Genomic DNA, 18,941 nt, shown 5'->3' with positions numbered 1-18,941 from the left:
TCCCCTCCTTCCCGGATCCCCGCGTACCTCGGCACCGCCCCATCCCCAGATCTCCTCGGAACCTGGGACCCTTCCACACCGCCCCCTCCCAGATCCTCTCTTGCGCCGCCCCTTTCTTCTCAGATTCCCTCGGTCTGCGGGACCCCGCGCCGTCTTCTCCCCGGATCTCTTCGGACCCCGGGACTCCCGCACAGCCCCCTCCCCGGACCTTGGCGGACCCCAGCACCGCCCCCTCCTCGGATTCCCTGGATCTTCAGGACCCCGCGCCTCCCCCTCCCCGGATCCCCTCGGCTCGGGCTCCGCCCCCGCGCGGTCTGCACGGACCAGCTCGCGCCGCGCAGCGCCCCCCCGCCCCGCGCCCGCCTCTGCGGCTGCGCGCTCGCGGGGCCGAGGCCGAGGGGAGGGGGTCGCGCAGGGGGCCGGCGGAGCTGCTGTGGCGGCAGCGGCGACTGCGAGAAACGGAGCGAGCCTGGCGGCCGCGGGCAGGCCCAAAGGCAACGGAGGAAGCGGCCATGTCGCGCTACACGAGGCCCCCCAACACCTCCCTGTTCGTCAGGAACGTCGCAGACGCCACCAGGTGAGCGGCGGCTGCGGCCGCAGGTTGGCGCGCGGGGGAGGGGCCGGGTAACGGCAGCGTCGCGGAGCCGGGTCGCGGCCCCCGGCTGTGCCCGGCGCCTGCCCGGCCTCTGGCTGGGCCTGTGCTTTCCGCGGAGGCGCCCTTCCCGGGAGCGGTGCGAACCCTCGGGCTGCTCCAGGCCGGGGCGGGACTCGCGCCTCCCCTCTCCCGGCCGGCGTTCCGCCCCGGCGCAGCGCACCCCCGGGGCCGGGCCCCGCGCCCGGGAGATCGGTGCCCATCCTCTGCTTGAGGACCCGCGGCGCGCAGGCTTCTGCTTTCCCTGTAGCCAGGGTGCCTCCCCGCCCCTGGCCGAGAGTGTTTTCCCTCGGGCCAGTGCCTGCGATTCGACTCCTTTGTCGCCGTGCCCCGATAAAGCTGCGCGTCTTGTGTCCTAGATGAAGAGGAATTGGGGATGGTGAGAACGTATTATAAAATAATGCGTAGTACCTTGGGCCTTACTCTTCCCGTTCTCTGAGTGTGGTCTACTTACTTACAAGGGATGCTGGTTACATTTTGCTGCACAATACAAAGGATGGCTTCAGTGAAAGAGATTTATGTTTTTCTATAAAGTTCAGAGTGCAGTGTAAACACCCATGATAACGGTTTGGATAGACTTCCCTGGTCCAGTGAGATGCTCTCGGTCCACACATCCCCCTCCCTGCCTTGAGAATTCTTGCCTATATAGTGCTTAAACATAAGTATTAAGGAATGACCTCTTCATCATAAAGCACTTTCTCCCTTAACAGGAGCCAGAGGGAATGAATGATAGAGGGTGGGATAGGGGCATAAATAGACGTTTCCATTTCACTGGTTTTACCTAATTTATTCGCCGCTCAACCTTTTTAGGTATGCAATATCATCTTTATAATACACAAGGAAAACCTGAAGCTTAAGAGTTTTAATGATTTAACTGGGGCTTAATGGCTTCAGATATTCAAATATTGGAGCCCTTGACTCCAGAGCCATCTGGAGTAATCATTGTCGTTTACCTTTGAGGAGTAAATGTTCAGTATTTTTTTATTTGATCCCTACTATTATGTATGTCACAATTATAGAGTGTGGGTTAATATACCTTAATGACATCTAAAAGATGCGTGTGTTTATATTTCTCCTCTCAACCTGTTTATCAATACATAGAAAACAAATATTTATAATTTGGGTAGAGTAAAAAAAAAAAAAATGCCACAGTTAAAGACCACCTGAATGCTAAAAAAGCATCTAGTCTCTCTAGTGTGTCTACAAAAAAGAGAGAGAGAGAGGTTTCCAATTCCAGTAGCCACAGGGGCTAGCCAGGGTAATATGAATGAGTAAAGTTGTTGGGTTATAAGGCACAATAGGATGGTGTGGATTGTAGCAAACAGAAAAGAACTCATGCCATATAAAGGGGATGGCAACTGGTACTACTAGCTGCAGCTAATGACTACATAGACATTTGGACTTGTTGCCACAAAGTCCTAATTTTCTTTTTTTTTTTTTTTTTTTTTTTTTAAATTTTTTTTCAACGTTTTTTATTTATTTTTGGGACAGAGAGAGACAGAGCATGAACAGGGGAGGGGCAGAGAGAGAGGGAGACACAGAATCGGAAACAGGCTCCAGGCTCTGAGCCATCAGCCCAGAGCCCGACGCGGGGCTCGAACTCCCGGACCGTGAGATCGTGACCTGGCTGAAGTCGGACGCTTAACCGACTGCGCCACCCAGGCGCCCCAAGTCCTAATTTTCTAAAGAAACAGAAACCTGTGTTTGTGTAAACTCTGTTTCAAAATGCTGGCATTTATTAAATTGAATTATATGAGATTCCTGTTTTTGTAGATTTAAAAGCTGTAAAATATTGGCAGTTTTATGTTTCAGCACACCTTAAGGCCAAATAAAACACATCACATGACACATGTTTTCTGATCTAGATAATCACCATGAGTAGTCAAGACTGAAAATTGAGATTTATTGATTTCTTTTTCCAGTTTTTTCACCACTTTTTAGTACTGCCACTGGGGGCAATCATCTAGATTTGTATTAATGGAATAATAATCGCTGACATTTGTTGAGTATTCACTATGTGTTAAACACTGTACTAAACATTTTGCATATATTATCTTACTAGATTTTCCCAATAACCCTGTAATGTATGTTCTTTATTAATCCCATTTCACAGATTCACAGATTAGAAACTGAGGCTTGGAGAAATTAAGTTTCTTACCTAAAATTGCCCAGCTGCTGAGTAGTTTTGTGAAGGTAGAATCATTACGTGTAACCTATATTAAAAGCTTTTTTGTACAGGGTGGCATGCAGTGTAAGTTAACTGGTAATATGGCAACTATAACAAAGCCAAATTTTATTTAAAATACTTCTTTGTGCCCCTCCCATGTGTGTGCTCTCTCTCTCTCTCTCTCTCTCTCTCTCTCTCTCTCACACACACACACACACACACACACACACGCAAAATAAATAATACAAACTTTTAAAAAATTTTAAAAAGGGGTACCTAGGTGACTCAGTCGGTTAAGCATCCCTCTTTTGACTTCAGCTCAGGTCATGATCTCACGGTTCGTGAGTTCAGGCCCCACATTGGGCTCTGTGCTGACAGTGCAAAGCCTGCTTGGGATTGTCTCTCTCTCCCTCTCTCTCCCTCTCCCGTGTGCTCTCTCTCACACAAAATAAATAAACTTAAAAAAAATTTTTTTAAATGCTTCTTTGCAGTAGCCATTTTAATATGTGACATAAAGCACAAGACATTAAAAGGTATTATGGCTTAGCTTAAATTTTTTTTGGAATGAAATTGAGTATCAAAACTAAAGAAAGACTTGGGGCGGTTGGGTGGCTTAGTTGGTTAGGTGATCGACTTCGGCTCAGGTCATGATCTCACAGTTTGTGAGTTCGAGCTCTGCGTCAGGCTCTGTGCTGACAGCTCAGAGCCTGGAGCCTGCTTCAGATTCTGTGTCTCCTTCTCTCTCTGCCCCTCCCCTGCTCACGCTCTGTGTCTCTCTGTCTCTCAGTAATAAATAAATGTTTAAAAAAAAAAAACAAAACTAAAGAAAGACTTAAAAATACATTTTAGGGGTGCTTGGTTAGCATAATCAGTGGAGCATGTGACTCTTGATCTCACAGTTATAGGTTTGAATCTCGCGTTGGGTGTAGAGATTACTTTAAAAAATTTTTTTAAACTTTAAAAAAATGTTTTTAAATACATTTCATGCTGTTTTAATTTGTATTATTTTTCTTTTCACTGGTGAAACAAGATCTGGTTCAGGAAGAATATTACTTTTAATATCTTTGCTTTTGCACTATGTAGAAGAATAATTTTTTTTAAATGTCAGATACAGTTTTCTAATGGAACAAAGTAATGTCCAAATCCCAAATATAACATTCTCATTTTAATGCATAACATCATGTTAGGTTGGGAAGCAACCGTCAAGTACCTCGTTTGACATAATTAGTAGCATTCTTTGGTTACAGTGTGTATGAGACTATATTGATATTGATGGTGATACGGAAAAAGCATTAAACAGAATTCACCAAGATTCATGAGAAAAAGTGTCAGCAAACTGGAATAGAAGGGAACTTCCCCAGCCCAATAAAGGGTACCTATGAAAAGCCTATAGCTAACAAGATACTTAATGGTAAAAGCCGAATGCTTTCCCTCTAAGATCAAAACAAGCCAAACATGCCCACTCTTACAACCTCAATTCATCATTTTGTTGCAGGCCCTAACCAGTGTAACAAGGGAAGAAAGATAAATAAAAAACATAAAAATTATAAAGATAGAAGCAAAACTTGTCCTTATTCTTAGGTGACATGTTTATGTAAACCTTAAGTAATGAGTTAGTAAGTTATCAGAATACCAAATAAACTTATGAAAAATCTATTTCTATATATTAGCAGTAAACAGTTGAAAATGAAAATTTTAAAACAATTTCATTTGCCTTAGTATCAAAAAACAGACTTAGAAATAAGTTTAACAAGAACAACAACAAAACATGTAATAAAAACCTTTACACAAAAAACTACAATATAGTGCCAAGAGAAAGAAGACAACATAAATTGATATACCATGTTCTTGGATTCGAAAACAAAATGCTAAGTTATCAGTTCTCCCCAAACTGATTATATTATAGATTCAAGACATTCCTGATCAGAGGCTGTTAAAAAAATAGAAACTGGGAGCGCCTGGCTGGCTCAGTCAGAGTGTGCAACTCTTGATGTTGGGGTTGTAAATTCGAGCCCCATGTTGGATGTAGAGATTACTAAAAAAAATAATAAATAAATTTGAAAAATACATGAAATAGGAACTGACAAGTTAATTCTAAAATATATTGATATGGAAAGGATCTAGACTAGCCAAAATAATCTAGAAAAAGATCACTGAAGTTGGAAGACTTACCTGACATAAGACCTACTAAAAATATATAGTAATCAAGACAGTGTGATATTGGCCTAAGGATGGACAAATAGATTAATAGAACAGAATAGAGAGTCCATAAATAATCCACACTTACAGAGTCAGCTGATGTTTAACAAAGGTACCAGTGGAAAAAGGAAAAAGGAAAATCTTTTCAACAAATGGACAGTGCATACTGGGGAAAATGAACTGCAGCCTCTACTTCACATCACAATTTGAGCTGGATCATCAATTGAAATGGAAAAGATAACAAAATAAAGCTTTTAGAAGAAAACATAGAAGAATGTCTTTATGACCTGGGGATAGGCAAAGATTTCTTATAGGGCAAAGAAAGCAATTACCATAAAAGAAAAAAGAATATTGAAAAATTAGATTTCTCTAATTTAAAATTCTTGTTCATTAAGAAATGCTATTGGGGCGCCTGGGTGGCTCAGTCGGTTAAGCGGCTGACTTTGGCTCAGGTCACGATCTCGCGGTCCATGAGTTCGAGCCCCACGTCAGGCTCTGTGCTGACAGCTCAGAGCCTGGAGCCTGTTTCAGATTCTGTGTCTCCCTCTCTCTGACCCTCCCCCGTTCATGCTCTGTCTCTCCCTGTCTCAAAAATAAATAAAAACGTTAAAAAAAAATTTTTTTTTTTTAAAAAAGAAATGCTATTAAGAGAGTAAATAGCCATGCTACAGACTGAGAGAAAATATTCACAAAACATACACAAAGCAATACAGAGGACTTTTTTTCAGAATATGTAAAGAACTTTTACAACTCAATAATAAAAGAGACAAACATTAAAAATGGGCAGAAAGCTCCAACAGACACTTCACAAGGAAAATTAGCACATGAAAAAGTGCTTGAGATCATTTGTGATTTGGAAGTGCAAATTAAAACCACAGTGAGAGGGCTCCTGGGTGGCTCAGTTGGTTAAGTATCCAACTTTATTCAGGCTCAGGTCATGATCTCACTGTTAGTGAGATCAAGCCCCATGTAGGGCTCTGTGCTGACAGCCAAGTCTGCTCGGGATTCTCTCTCCCTCTTTCTTCCCCTTCCCCTTGCTCTTCTCTCACAAGATAAATAAACATTAAACTGAAAAAAACCACCACAGTGAGATTCCACTTAACTCCCACTTCAGTGGCTAAGATAAAAAACAAAAAAACCAAAAATCTGACAACCTAGAAAGTGCTAACAAAGATTAGCCTAACTGAAACTCATACATTGTGGGTGGGAGTATAAAATGGCACAGCCACTTTGCAGGACTGTGACAGTTTCATAAAAATTACAGTACATAAAAATTACACATCCTCTTTAACCCAGAAATACTGCTGGTAGGTATTAACAGGAAACAACTGACCCATAACACATGAAAATATGTTGCACCTAACTGGTTGTTAGGTAAATTAAAATTAAAACATTAAGATACCCATTCACTTTCTATGCTTCAGGATGACAAGAATTAAAAATGTTAATGAGAGGTGGAGCAGTGGAATTCTTACGTAGGTTTTGAGGAGTATAGATTGATTTGGTCACTTTGGAGAACATGTAGTTCTCTTCATGTAGTTCAGTAGAAGCTGAAGATCAGCGTGCTCTCCGGCCCACCAGTTGCATTGTGATGCATCCCAGGAATCTAGCAGAGCTCTGCATGGCACTTGTATCATAACATATGCTGCAGCATAGTTTGCAGTTTAAAAAACAGATAGCATCTTAAATGTTTATCCACAGAAAGATGAATAAGTAAATTGTGATTTATTGATAATACCAATACAGAGTTAAAATGAGTGAACTAGGGCTACATAGAGAAATTTCAAGGGAGGAGAAGGAGTAAAATTATATAAATAGTCTGATACCATTTATATGAAGTTTGACATATACAAAAACACGTAATTAGGGATATATTAATTTACAGTAAAAATACAAAATTATGCAGAGGAATAATAAACACCAATGATTGTCTCTAAGGTAGAATAATACATCTTGTTTCTAAAAAAATTACTGAAAATGATGACAAATATTGAGATATAATAAATCTTGGTGGATACATAAGTGTTTATTGTATTCTCTATTTTCTGAATGTCAAAATAGATGACACCAAAAATACAAAAATAAATGAGAGCAAAACAACAGCTAATAGCTGTGGCAGTGGTGACAATGGGAGCCAGCTCTTTTGGAAGTTTGGCTTCTTCAGATTTCTGTCACCCTTGGCTTCTGGGATTCCAAGCCTCCGTGACACACATTGCCCCAACCTCCATTACACCATCTAGGATCCTTTCCCTGTCAGGCACTCACATTTGTTGAAGGGATTGGTTGCCTCAGAAAATTCATTTGAAGTCTAGCTTTGCTGCTGGCTATATGTACCTCTAGGCAAGGTAACTTTTCTCATTCTCAGTCTCCTTGACTATTAAATGGTAACTCAATATTTTGAGTGCCTACTTTGTGCCAAGCAACAATGCTAGGTACACTGGTGAAGACACCTGCTTTAAAAGGGATTCTCAACCCTGATTCTCAGAATTGCCTGTGAAACCCTTAAAAAAACTAAACCTACTTGGGGCCCACCAGGGGAAGTACTAATTGTGTCCAAGGTTAATGCATCAGGCTGGAGTACCTGTTTTTATAACATCTCCTTCACAAATGATTCTAATACTCAGGAATGGCTGAGAGTCATTACCCTGTTGTCTTGTGTTCTCCATCACAAGGCTGGCAGCAGGAATGTTGTTCTCCATCACATCGCTACAGGCTGGCCAGAGTAGGTGCTCAGTAAGTATTTGTTGAATGAGTAAATGAAAGAAAGACATTGTCACTACCCTGCAAAGATAATAGTTTCAGGGAAGGCAGACAATTAAACATTTTATAGTAAGTATTAAATGAAAAAAAGTACAATAAAGGATGTCATGTCAGTTGCACTGTGTGGTGAATTCACATCTCTAGCTTTAATCACTGACTTTTAGTCTTGAAAATAAATTTATTTAATAATAATTTTCAGTTGTTTACAGAACTCTTTTTTTTACAGATTTTATTTTCTTTTTTTGAGTGATCTCTACACCCAACATCGGGCTCGAACTCACAACCCCGAGATCAAGAGTTACATGCTCTACCTACTGAGCCAGCCAGGCCCCCTGTTTACAGAGCTCTTACGGATGTTCGGCCATCACCTCAAATCCAGCATTTCTTTTGCCTCTCTCCTCCCTCATCAATCTAACTTCTCTTTTCCAGCTATCTAATTTTTGTCACGGACACTGTCTTTCTTCCATTTGCCCAAGCTAGCAGCTTTGCAGTCATCTTGAGTCTTCTTTCTGCATAATATGTTTTGAAGGACTCTTATTTCTTCTGGGCCATGTTTTGTGCTCATAGCTTGATGCTGAATCTCTAAGATCTCCATGAGGCGGTACGGTGCAGTGATTCAGAACACAGACAAGTGTCAGGTTGTGGATGTTTGATTCTAGTTCTATCATATGCTGGCTTGCTGACCTTAGGCGAATTCATCTGTCTGTGCCCTCACCTTTAAACAACTATAAAATTGTTAGCATTAAGGTGAACAGTAGCTGGATTGTAAATGTACTCTAATTGTCAGCTATAAATGCTAAGTATTTTGTCTCTTCAGTTTAAGTTGTTGCTCCATGAAGACAAATAAGCTAAATATTCCTTTGGTGTCCCCCTTTTAGTACCTGTCACAGTAGAAGGCATATAGGAGGTTTAAAAATACTTATCAAATTTGGGGCGCCTGGGTGGCTCAGTCGGTTAAGCGTCCGACTTCAGCCAGGTCACGATCTCGCGGTCCGTGAGTTCGAGCCCCGTGTCGGGCTCTGGGCTGATGGCTCAGAGCCTGGAGCCTGTTTCTGATTCTGTGTCTCCCTCTCTCTCTCTCTGCCCCTCCCCCGTTCATGCTCTGTCTCTCTCTGTCCCAAAAATAAATAAACGTTGAAAAAAAAAAAATTAAAAAAAAAAAAAATACTTATCAAATTTAAGAACATGGTAGTTATTTTGCTTTATGTTTAATAGTAAAACAGTTTTCTTTAAAGCCTGAGAAATAATTTTAGGACTTCTTTAGCAGCTAATCCTTGCCATCTGAAAACAAAATTAACATAAATGTGAAATTATAGTGAGGCAAATGAATGTGTTCTTAATGAAATAGTTAACAGAACTTTTTATATTGACGATTGAAATCTCTTTTAATAAAAGTCACTTTCAAAGACGGAGAATAACTTTCCTTGGTCATTTTTTCCCCAATCCGAACAGCCACCTGGAGTGCTTATAAAAATACAGATTTCCAGCCCCTAATGCAGATCTTTTAAATCAGAATCTCTACAAGTGAGGCCTGAGGATTTGCTTTCTTTTTTCCTCCTTCCTAAACCCTGGGTGATTGTTACGACAATTTTAGATAATACTGGTCTAGATAATACTTTCTTTTGAAGGTTTCAACTGGATTTCCGTAGGCAAAATATTTTAATCCAGCTATTCATATTTCTTTGCCTTATTTCTAAAACACTTCAGGCCTGAGGACTTGCGCCGTGAGTTTGGTCGCTATGGCCCTATAGTAGACGTTTACATTCCACTTGACTTCTACACCCGCCGCCCAAGAGGATTTGCTTATGTTCAATATCCTTTGTTTTACTGTGTGCATGTGAATGTACTGTATATCTGTGCAGATATGCATGTGTATTCAGGAGCATATGTTATGAGATTAATATTGCCTAATTAAATGTGTTTATTTCTCTATCTCAGAAAATCTAAAGCAGTCCACAGTAGCTGGCAAGCACCCCCCAGTTTGAACCAACCTGTTAGCTAGAATCCAAGCATAAACCAAGCAGGCGAGAAAAAAGGCACCTAAAGTTCAAGCATCAAGGAGTAAAGAGGGAGGGTGGACACAGATATAAAGACCTGGAAGAGGGGAAGTCTTTATCAAGCAAAAGACAAAGCCAACACCAGGTTGAGACTTCGGCTTTCCTACATTTATTCAGAGTTCCAGAGTCAAAGCCAAGTCTGATTTTGTTGGTTCTGCGTCTCTTATAAAGTCCATCTTGCAAGCCTTAAAGAGTAAAGGTCAAGGTTCAAGATCAAGTGACATTGAGGTAATTGCCAAAGTCTCATTTTGTATTGCGTTTCTTGAGCTTTTTCTGTTTCCTATTTTTAAAAAATTAAACCAGTGAACAACCTCCTGAAAAACAGCTAGTCATTTTCTATAGTTTATTTCCATTTTAGTTAGGTTTAATATATAATTTACGTAGGTAAGGAAGTTTAGTGGGGTATTACAAAACAATATATGTAACTCCAGATGTTCACAGATTGCTTTTGTGTTTTTTTATAATTATATCCCAAGTAATAAAAACATAAAAGTATTTTAAAATAGTAGGTTCAAAAGTAAATATCATTTTCAAAGGTGTAATATTTTAAGTTACATGTCTCTTTGCAGTTTTGTTTATAGTAAGTAATTTTTCCTAAATGTCATAATCAAAAAGCCTTTTAGTGAAAGAGTAATTATAATTTCAGAATAAAGGCTTCTGTATGCTGAAAAACCTGATGAATCTTTTACCTGAAAGAAGGGAGAGCCTAAACAATTTTTTTTTTTAATCCTAGCCAGTGTTGGACTTATTTTTTTCTCATAACATGTTCTTTCACATTATAAATGCATACTGCAGCTACACTAATGTGTGCATTAGAAGTGTAGTTACACGTTTGTTTCTGTTCTTACTTTTAGATAGATTCTTCTAAATCATAAGGGGACATTTTGTTTTCATAATAAAAGTGAAATTTCTGATTATATATATATATATGATGTGAGCTTAATAACTTGGAGTTGTTTTTTTCCTATTAATTTCATGTCACATATAAATAATTCGATAAAAATAATATTTTTACTTGATATCTGACGTTCAAAGTATCCTTAACAGCTAGTCATATTTGAAGATGTTCGTGATGCTGAAGATGCTCTTTATAACCTCAATAGAAAGTGGGTATGTGGCCGTCAAATTGAAATACAGTTTGCACAAGGTGATCGAAAAAGTAAGTGTGACTAAACATTAGATCTTGTTTATTCAGCAGAATGAGTTTTAGCTCTGAAAGATTTTTTTTTTTTATTTTAAATTCTTTCAGAAAAGAATACTATTTGAATAGCTGTTACTGAGGTTTTCAGGTAATAAATTATTTCGTATTCTAGCACCAGGCCAAATGAAATCAAAAGAACGTCACCCTTGTTCTCCAAGTGATCATAGGCGGTCAAGAAGCCCCAGCCAAAGGAGAACTCGAAGTAGAAGCTCTTCATGGGGAAGAAATAGGAGACGATCTGATAGCCTTAAAGAGTGAGTACAAAATACAGGAGGATTGAAAACTTAATTTTCTACTTTTTCTGGAAAACATTTTAAAGGGTTTTCGAAAATAGGCCTCAGAATCATTTTGTATAATATACATAAAGGTCAACATTTTTAAAAACGATATGCTCCTCTCTATTTGAAGTGTATTGTTATTTAACTTGGGTATATTGGGTACCTTCCAGTGTTTTTATTTCATGACAGACTTAATTTTAAGCTTTTTAAATAGAAAAGTAATATGTACTGAAGAAAAAACAAAAAATTTTAAAATGTATACTTGACATATAAAGTGGAATTAAAAAAAATAAAATTTTCCTAACTGAACAGAATAATTAAGAATTTAAGTTCGGGATGACTAAAAACTCATAAGAAATATAATCACTTGTGACAGGAGATTGAACTTAAAATTAATGTAAATCAATATATTTATAAAAGGTAAATTATTTTCAAAAACAAATTATAAGTATGGTACTATTCTAAGAAGACATGAAAATAGTAAGTTTTTTCAGAAAAAGATATTTGCAGGTTATTTATATTGCTAGCCAGGACTTTGTTTCTGTTAGAATAATAGTAAATCACTAATAATAAAAAATAATTAAAAAAATAGTAAAACACAATGAAAATTAATTAACTTGAAGTTATTTAAATAATAACTGAAATTGTATTAGCATTCTTAAATTCTTAAATAATTGTATTTATCTTGAGTTTTAGTGCTGTAATTTTTTCATAGACATGTAGAATTTTAAGGTAAATTTTCTTTAAGAATGATCAGCATTGGGGTTCAGTCAGTGGAACATGCAACTCTTGCTCTTGATCTTGGGGTCATAAGTTTGAGCCTCATGTTGGGTGTAGAGTTTACTTTTTTTTTTTTAATGTTTATTTATTTTTGGAGGAGAGAGAGACAGAACATGAATGGGGGAAGAGCAGAGAGAGAGGGAGACACAGAATCCCAAGCAGGGTCCATGTCAGCACAGAGCCTGACACGGGGCTCGAACCCACAAACCATGAGATCATGACCTGAGCCGGAGTCGGACGCTTAATCGACTGAGCCACCCAGGTGCCAAGTGTAGAGTTTACTTTAAAAAAAAAAAAAAAAAAAAAGAGGCGCCTGGGTGGCTCAGTCGGTTAAGCATCTGACTTCAGCTTAGGCCATGATCTCATGGTCCATGAGTTTGAGCCCTGCATCCAGCTCTGTGCTGACAGCTCGGAGCCTGGAGTCTGCTTCAGATTCTGTGTCTTCCTCTCTCTCTGCCCCTCCCCTGCTCATCCTTGTCTCTCTCTCTCAAAGATAAATAAACGTTTAAAAAATGTAAAAAAAATGATCAGCATTTACACGAATATCCTTTTTTCTGTGAGAAATAAGAGCACTCCTGGGCCACATGTAGTACACCTAAACTCTATATAGGCCCATATAACTTCAGATCAAAGATCACTAGGGCTGCTCACTTTCACTCTGATCCCTCCGTTCCTCAACTCCAAGAGCCTAGCCAAGAAAAAGCGCAGTGTATGGTATATGTACCAGAGCTAGAGAGTTAATCTTTGCCCCAGGTTCCCAGATTTAAAAACAAGACTGTGGAGTGACCTGGCTCCAATCCCTCCAGCCAAGTGGAAGTCAAAGATAGGAAGTGAGAACTACATCTACCTTCTATGACTTTTTAATATCCAGGAATCCTGATTGCTAGAAAATATGGCCCTGTCAGGGCTCTAGAATCTTACGTATCAGTTCAGTACCTCTCCTTGTGTGTGAACAAATATGTTGATTTGGCCCATCCTTAGGGAGGCATGAAGCAGGGAGGAAGCCCTAAGCACCTTTTATAATCCAGGAAAACACAGTCAGGATTGAGCCATTACCGAGATTGGTGAAGAAATATTTAGAAACAGTCCTATCTGGAACATGATCTCTTTTATCATATTTTCTCTGATAGTATAAGAATATAAAACCTCCTTTGCATCTATGGAGAACAGTCAAGTTTGTCCGTGGCTAAGGGAAAGCCATTTTCCCATTGATTGATTATTTGAGATTTAGCTCTGATATATAGTTTCTATATTTAAAATACAAAATTATATTAATAGATCTTAAAACATAGTGAAAGCAAATCAAGATTTTAAAAAACTTTTACATGCCTTATATATAGGAAAGCCACACTGATAACAGTGGTACTGCTTCTGTCTTTACGGAGGATATAAGGGAGTAATGTTCAACAGTTTATATTACTATGAATTTTATATTTATATACTATACACATATAGATTATATATGTATACATATAACTATACATATGTAGAAACTATACATATACATTTTAGCATAAGTTTAGAATGATACAGGTGGTATGTATAAAATGAATGAATTATTTATTTACTTATTTTTAAATGAATGATGTTTATATCAAAGATTAAAGGAGGTATAATATTGTGCCTAACGCAACACTGTTGTAACTTAATAATATCCATTGGCCCTTGTGAAGAAGACAAGTTTGTGAAAGAAAAAAGAAAAGTAAATTGCCCATTTTATTCATTAGGAATGTCAGTTGTTTCCCAAATGTATTAAAGCCATAGTTAACCAGTTTTTCTCCTGATTAATCAAAAAACGGCAAATATTCACATCATTTTATGCCTTCTAGTAAAAGTAAAGTATAACACTTAGCTGGAGAAAATTTAACAATGTCTATTGGGGCGCCTGGGTGGTTTAGTTGTTTGAGTGTCTGACTTCGGTCAGGTCATGATCTCCCAGTTCGTGGGTTTGAGCCCCACATAGGGCTCACTGCTGTCATTGCAAAGCCTGCTTCGGATCCTTTGTCCCCTTTTTTCTCTGTCCCTCCCCCACTTGTGCTCTCAGTCTTAAATATAAATAAAACATTTAAAAAATAGGTTATAGTTTAAAAAAAAAATGTCCATCAATTATCCCAAATCATCATGAAGTATCAGGAATAGAAAGAACCACATCTTCTTGTAACAATGCTGTTTTGCTTTGTACTCATCATAAGATCATTGCTTGATCTCTCTGACCTCAGTTTTTTCCATTTGTAAAATTATAGTATAAAGAATGCAAATCTTACCTAGTTCTCATGACATTCATAAGGATCAGATTTTGTGTGTGCATATGTGCATGCGATGAATGAAGTAGTGTATGTATAAGCCTAACATATACTATAAGTAAATACAGTATAAGTGCTATTATCTTAGACTAAAAAGAGGTCTCTTATTTTGTCTTTAGTGGATATGGATAAAAAAACAAACTAGTGGGGCACCTGGGTGGCTCAGTCACTTGAGTCTTATTCTTGATTTCAGCTCAGGTCTTGATCTCACGATTTGTGAGTTCGAGCCCCACATTGGGCTCTGCGCTCTCAGCATGGAACCTGCTTTCGATCCTCTGTCTCCCTCTCTTTGCCCTTCCCTTACTTACATTCTTTCTCTCCAAAATAAACAAACACTTAAAATTATTCTATCAAGAATGTTACTTGTTAAATGCATTAAGAAGCTGACTGGGAAAGCTATCACTTTGTTAACAGTTTTACTTAAAGTAATAAAACCTTTGTTATATAAGCAAAAGAAAAAAAATTACTCTATCGTTTCTTGATATTTATAGTCAGCTGTCAGTCTTAATGTTGCTCCTTTACAGGTAATGTATCTTATTCTCCAGGGTTTACTGAGCTGCTTGAAATTGTGAGTTGATGCTTTTCATTAGTTTGGGAAAATATTAGGCTATTATCTCTTCAAATATGGCTTCTGCCTCATCCATTTTTTCTTTTTGGCTGTGTGACTGTGTAGTACATATCTCTTAGGCTTTGTTCTGGATTTCTTAAAATTCCTTTTCTCTCATTGTGTTTCAGTATATATGTTTTTCTAATAATCTGTTTTATAGTTCAGTTCACTTTTTCTTCTGTATATAGATTGCTGTTAAATTTATCTAGTTAGTGACTTTTACATTTCAGATATATATTTTCAGTTCTTAAAATGTCCATTTGTTTCTTTCTACAGATTCCAATATTCTGTTGAATTTCTCCATTTTTTAATCTGTTTTGCCTGTCTTCTTATTTTCTTGAACACATCGGTTATAGTCATTTTTAAAAATTCCTGTCTGAATAATGCCAATATCCAAATTACTTTGGGTCTGTTTTTGTTTTGTTTTGTTTTGTTTTGTTTTGTCTTGTATTTCCATAGCTTTTAGTCATTTTTATCTATTTTTGACATATTTCATGGATTTCTTTATTGGATGTTGAACATCGTCGATGAAAACTTGCAGTGCTTTGGATGATATCCTCCAAAGGAAGTTTCTTCTAGTAGGTGGAGGAGTATTGGCAGATCACCTTGATCTTTTCAAGGCTTGTTTGAGGCATTGTTAAGACTGATCGGTAGGATATGGCCCTTCTGGGTTCTTAATTGAAAGCCTGGGTTGTTACTCAAGGCTCTTTGACCTTTTGGGGGTTGAACTCCAGCCTCTCTCCCCAGCACTGTGTGTCTGATAGAATTTCATCTTAATTCTTGAATCTTCCAACTGCTATTTTTCTTGACCTCTAGGAGTCTCATCCTTTATGTGCACAGCTTAAAGATGGCCAGTGACTTGAAGAGAATTTGTAGGCAAATTTTAGGAGATTTCTGTCTGCCATTTTCTCATCTCTGAGATTTTGCCTCTTTAGTCCCAACCATTTTGGTAGTCCTGAATCCTAATTTGTCTGTTAATATGCTTAGTCAAATAGCCATTTTCTGTTTGGGTTCAGTTCCACCATGCCAACATTTGGAACATGGTCTTTGTAAAAGAGCCATGGTTTGTAACCCCTCAAGTTCTGCTAGGGTTGGTTGGTTATTCTCTAATACCTTTAAACAGTTGTTTTATAAATGTTGTTTAGCTTCTTTATATAGCTGTTTTCCGTGGGAAGATTAGTCTAATACAAGTTGCTCTATCATGGTGGGATTCAAAAGTCCTGCATTTGGTTTTGGTTTTGGTTTTTATAAGCATTATTTAATAAACTTTAAATAGTTACTTTCTCTCTGTCTTTTTTTTAATCTTTTTTTCCCTTCAGATTTTCATACCTCTTAGGAGTTGTATAACCCAGATTTATTATGCAGGGCATTTTTCAGAACTGACCTGTATCATAAGATAAATCTAGCAAAGTAAAAATCTTTTGGTCATACATTCTAGTATAACAAATATTACAGACTTGGTACTTACATTTGAACTAAAAGCATGCATAGCAAAATTAAAATTGTTTCTTTTAGTTTATCCAGTGAAATCATAACTAATATTATGTAAAATGTATACATTCCTGAAGTTGCTGTTTCTAAACCTATTAAATGTTTTTGTGTGAAATATATACTGTTAACATTATGGATATTTGCAGGTCTCGACACAGGCGATTTTCTTATAGCCAATCTAAATCTCGCTCCAAATCACTACCAAGGCGGTCTACCTCAGCAAGGCAGTCAAGAACTCCAAGAAGGAATTCTGGTTCTAGAGGACGGTCAAGGTCCAAGTCGTTACCAAAAAGATCCAAGTCAATAGGAAAATCACAATCAAGTTCACCTCAAAAGCAGACTAGCTCAGGAACCAAATCAAGATCACATGGAAGACATTCTGACTCCATAGCAAGATCCCCTTGTAAATCTCCCAAGGGGTATACCAATTCTGAAGCTAAAGCACAAACAGCAAAACACTCTCATTTTCGATCACATTCCAGATCTCGGAGTTATCATCATAAAAACAGCTGGTGAACAGCAGCAGAAGAGTGCTACATAGTCTTGAATATAAGTCATTAAACCTCTCATTATGCTAAATAAAAATTCTTCAAGGCTTATAGAAAATGTGAGTTACTTTGGGCATGTGCAACAAATAAAGTCTCTCTAGCTTTGGGTTAATAAAGATTTGGTCTCAATTTAAAGGGCCCATACCACAAATTATGATGTGTCTGATGTCACCATTTTATGGACCATTTTTTGTTTACCTTGTGGCAGAATGGTACTTTTCAAAAGAAATGGGTAAAATGAAATTAATATAGAAAATTCTACTTGGATATTAAGTATTAGTAATACTGATACATTTTACATAAAGATTTTTTACTTTAAAGCACTTTTACTTTCATGTAAAAAATAATGACTGTATAATTGCAAAGGGAAGACTTAAACTATTTGACACCTTATGTCTCTGTTGTATCTTCTCTTTAAACTTGGACCAATTCCTAGTGGCTGTTAGTTCATATTACAAAATTCTGACATTCCTAAAAGAAGAATCTATATAGAGATCAAGAATTCAAAAGATACATTCTCTCCTGAGCTCAAAAAAGCTTTTATTTTTACCATGTGGAACAGTATAAAGTTGACATTAAATTACATCCTGTACTGTGTTCATTCACTTCAGAAATATCAAAACATATAAAAAATACTGAATTTTGAATGGTTGGAGACTACTCTAAAACTTGTATACAGCACTCATAATCCAAAAATACTCATATTAAGCCTTATACATTTGAAGAGTAGTGGTACATTTTGTATAAAAATCATATTTTATAACATTATTTCTACATACCTACTTTTCATCTACTGAATTTCTTCTTAGAGCTCTAGCTCAAGACTTTAAATTGTGTAGAATAAGTCCTCTATTATTTTTGAAAGTGTTTAGTAACTTGTAGTAAGGAATTCAAGACTGCATCCTCTATAAGCTTTGTGGTATTCAGATTTACTTTACACTGCCCTTCATTTTTATAAACCAAATAACTTTATTATTGCTTTTGTAGTTGTTAAAACTGAGAATTTCTTTAAAAATGTGTTTGTAGTTTACGTTTTTCAGAGGGTTTTGGTAGTATTTGTGATAAAATGGTTTTGCATATGATTATTATAGGGAATATATTTATAGAGTTCTACTTGTGTACTTTGTTGAATTATATTGAAAATTAAAAGTTCTCAGTCCATACAGTTAATATTTGTATCTAGAGTGCATAAGAAAAATCTGTCTTCTATTTTTGGCGTATAGAAGCCAGTGTTGCTTCTATTTTTTTTTTTTTTTAATACAAATTCCATTTTTCTTTGCGTTTTAGACCCTATGTAAGAAACAACTTTACAAAATAATATGCTGGTGATATTTGGACAAGTACCATAAATTCATGTATACTGTACAGTACTTTCTGGATACATTTTCTCTGATCATAGAATTTGTTTCAAAACTGCAACTCTTTGAAGTGTTCAGCTGTAATAAAATTTAGTTATAAAATTACATGGCACTGTTGAAAATCTAAAGGATAGTCCAAAGAAAGAACAGACAAATATTAACAGTAATGTTTTATATTTTCTGAATAAATGTTTGGGTTTATCCACATACATACGCAATCATTTGAAATGCTAAGTAAGAATTGATTATAGTGTCTTTACTTTTCATTTAATTATATCTTAGTAAAAAGTTAATACAGCAATTTCTTTTTTCTTGTTTTTATTTTTTTCATATGGCAGTGTTTCTGAACATGCTTATCCTTTGATTTACCTCTGATTTGGTTTTCCATTGTAATCTTTAGGCTTCTTAGGAGGATCCTATTTGATTTGATGGAAAAACTGGAATAATAGTTCAGACTTTTTTGAGCATTGACTTGACACTGCTTTATAAGTTTTATATGATTCACTCATCATCACAACAGCTGTATGAGATAAATACCAC

The 18,941-nt window shown here is 37.3% G+C and overlaps 1 protein-coding gene across 1 annotated transcript; it reads left to right on the top strand.

The window, feature by feature from the left end:
- Window positions 1-390: 390 nt before the first annotated feature.
- Window positions 391-17,139, top strand: SRSF12 (serine and arginine rich splicing factor 12). Its single transcript, XM_032593215.1, has 5 exons — window positions 391-577; window positions 9,486-9,607; window positions 10,887-10,994; window positions 11,149-11,290; window positions 16,642-17,139. The coding sequence occupies exons 1-5, from the start codon at window positions 513-515 to the stop codon at window positions 17,009-17,011; spliced, it is 807 nt and encodes a 268-aa protein (XP_032449106.1). The 5' UTR covers window positions 391-512; the 3' UTR covers window positions 17,012-17,139.
- The last annotated feature ends 1,802 nt before the right edge of the window (window positions 17,140-18,941 follow it).

The sequence above is a fragment of the Lynx canadensis genome, chromosome B2 (assembly GCF_007474595.2).
Source record: "Lynx canadensis isolate LIC74 chromosome B2, mLynCan4.pri.v2, whole genome shotgun sequence".
In the NCBI taxonomy this organism is placed as follows: Eukaryota; Metazoa; Chordata; class Mammalia; order Carnivora; family Felidae; genus Lynx; species Lynx canadensis.
The sequence above is the reverse complement of the archived record's forward strand: the minus strand, read 5'-3'. Positions and strand labels throughout refer to the sequence as shown.

Coding starts and splice junctions, on each gene's coding strand:
- SRSF12 (XM_032593215.1), top strand. CDS start 513: ATGTCGCGCTACACGAGGCCCCCCAACACCTCCCTGTTCGTCAGGAAC. Junction 9,608..10,886: donor TCAATATCCTTTGTTTTACT/GTGTGCATGTGA, acceptor CTTAACAGCTAG/TCATATTTGAAGATGTTCGT. Junction 10,995..11,148: donor TGCACAAGGTGATCGAAAAA/GTAAGTGTGACT, acceptor TTCGTATTCTAG/CACCAGGCCAAATGAAATCA.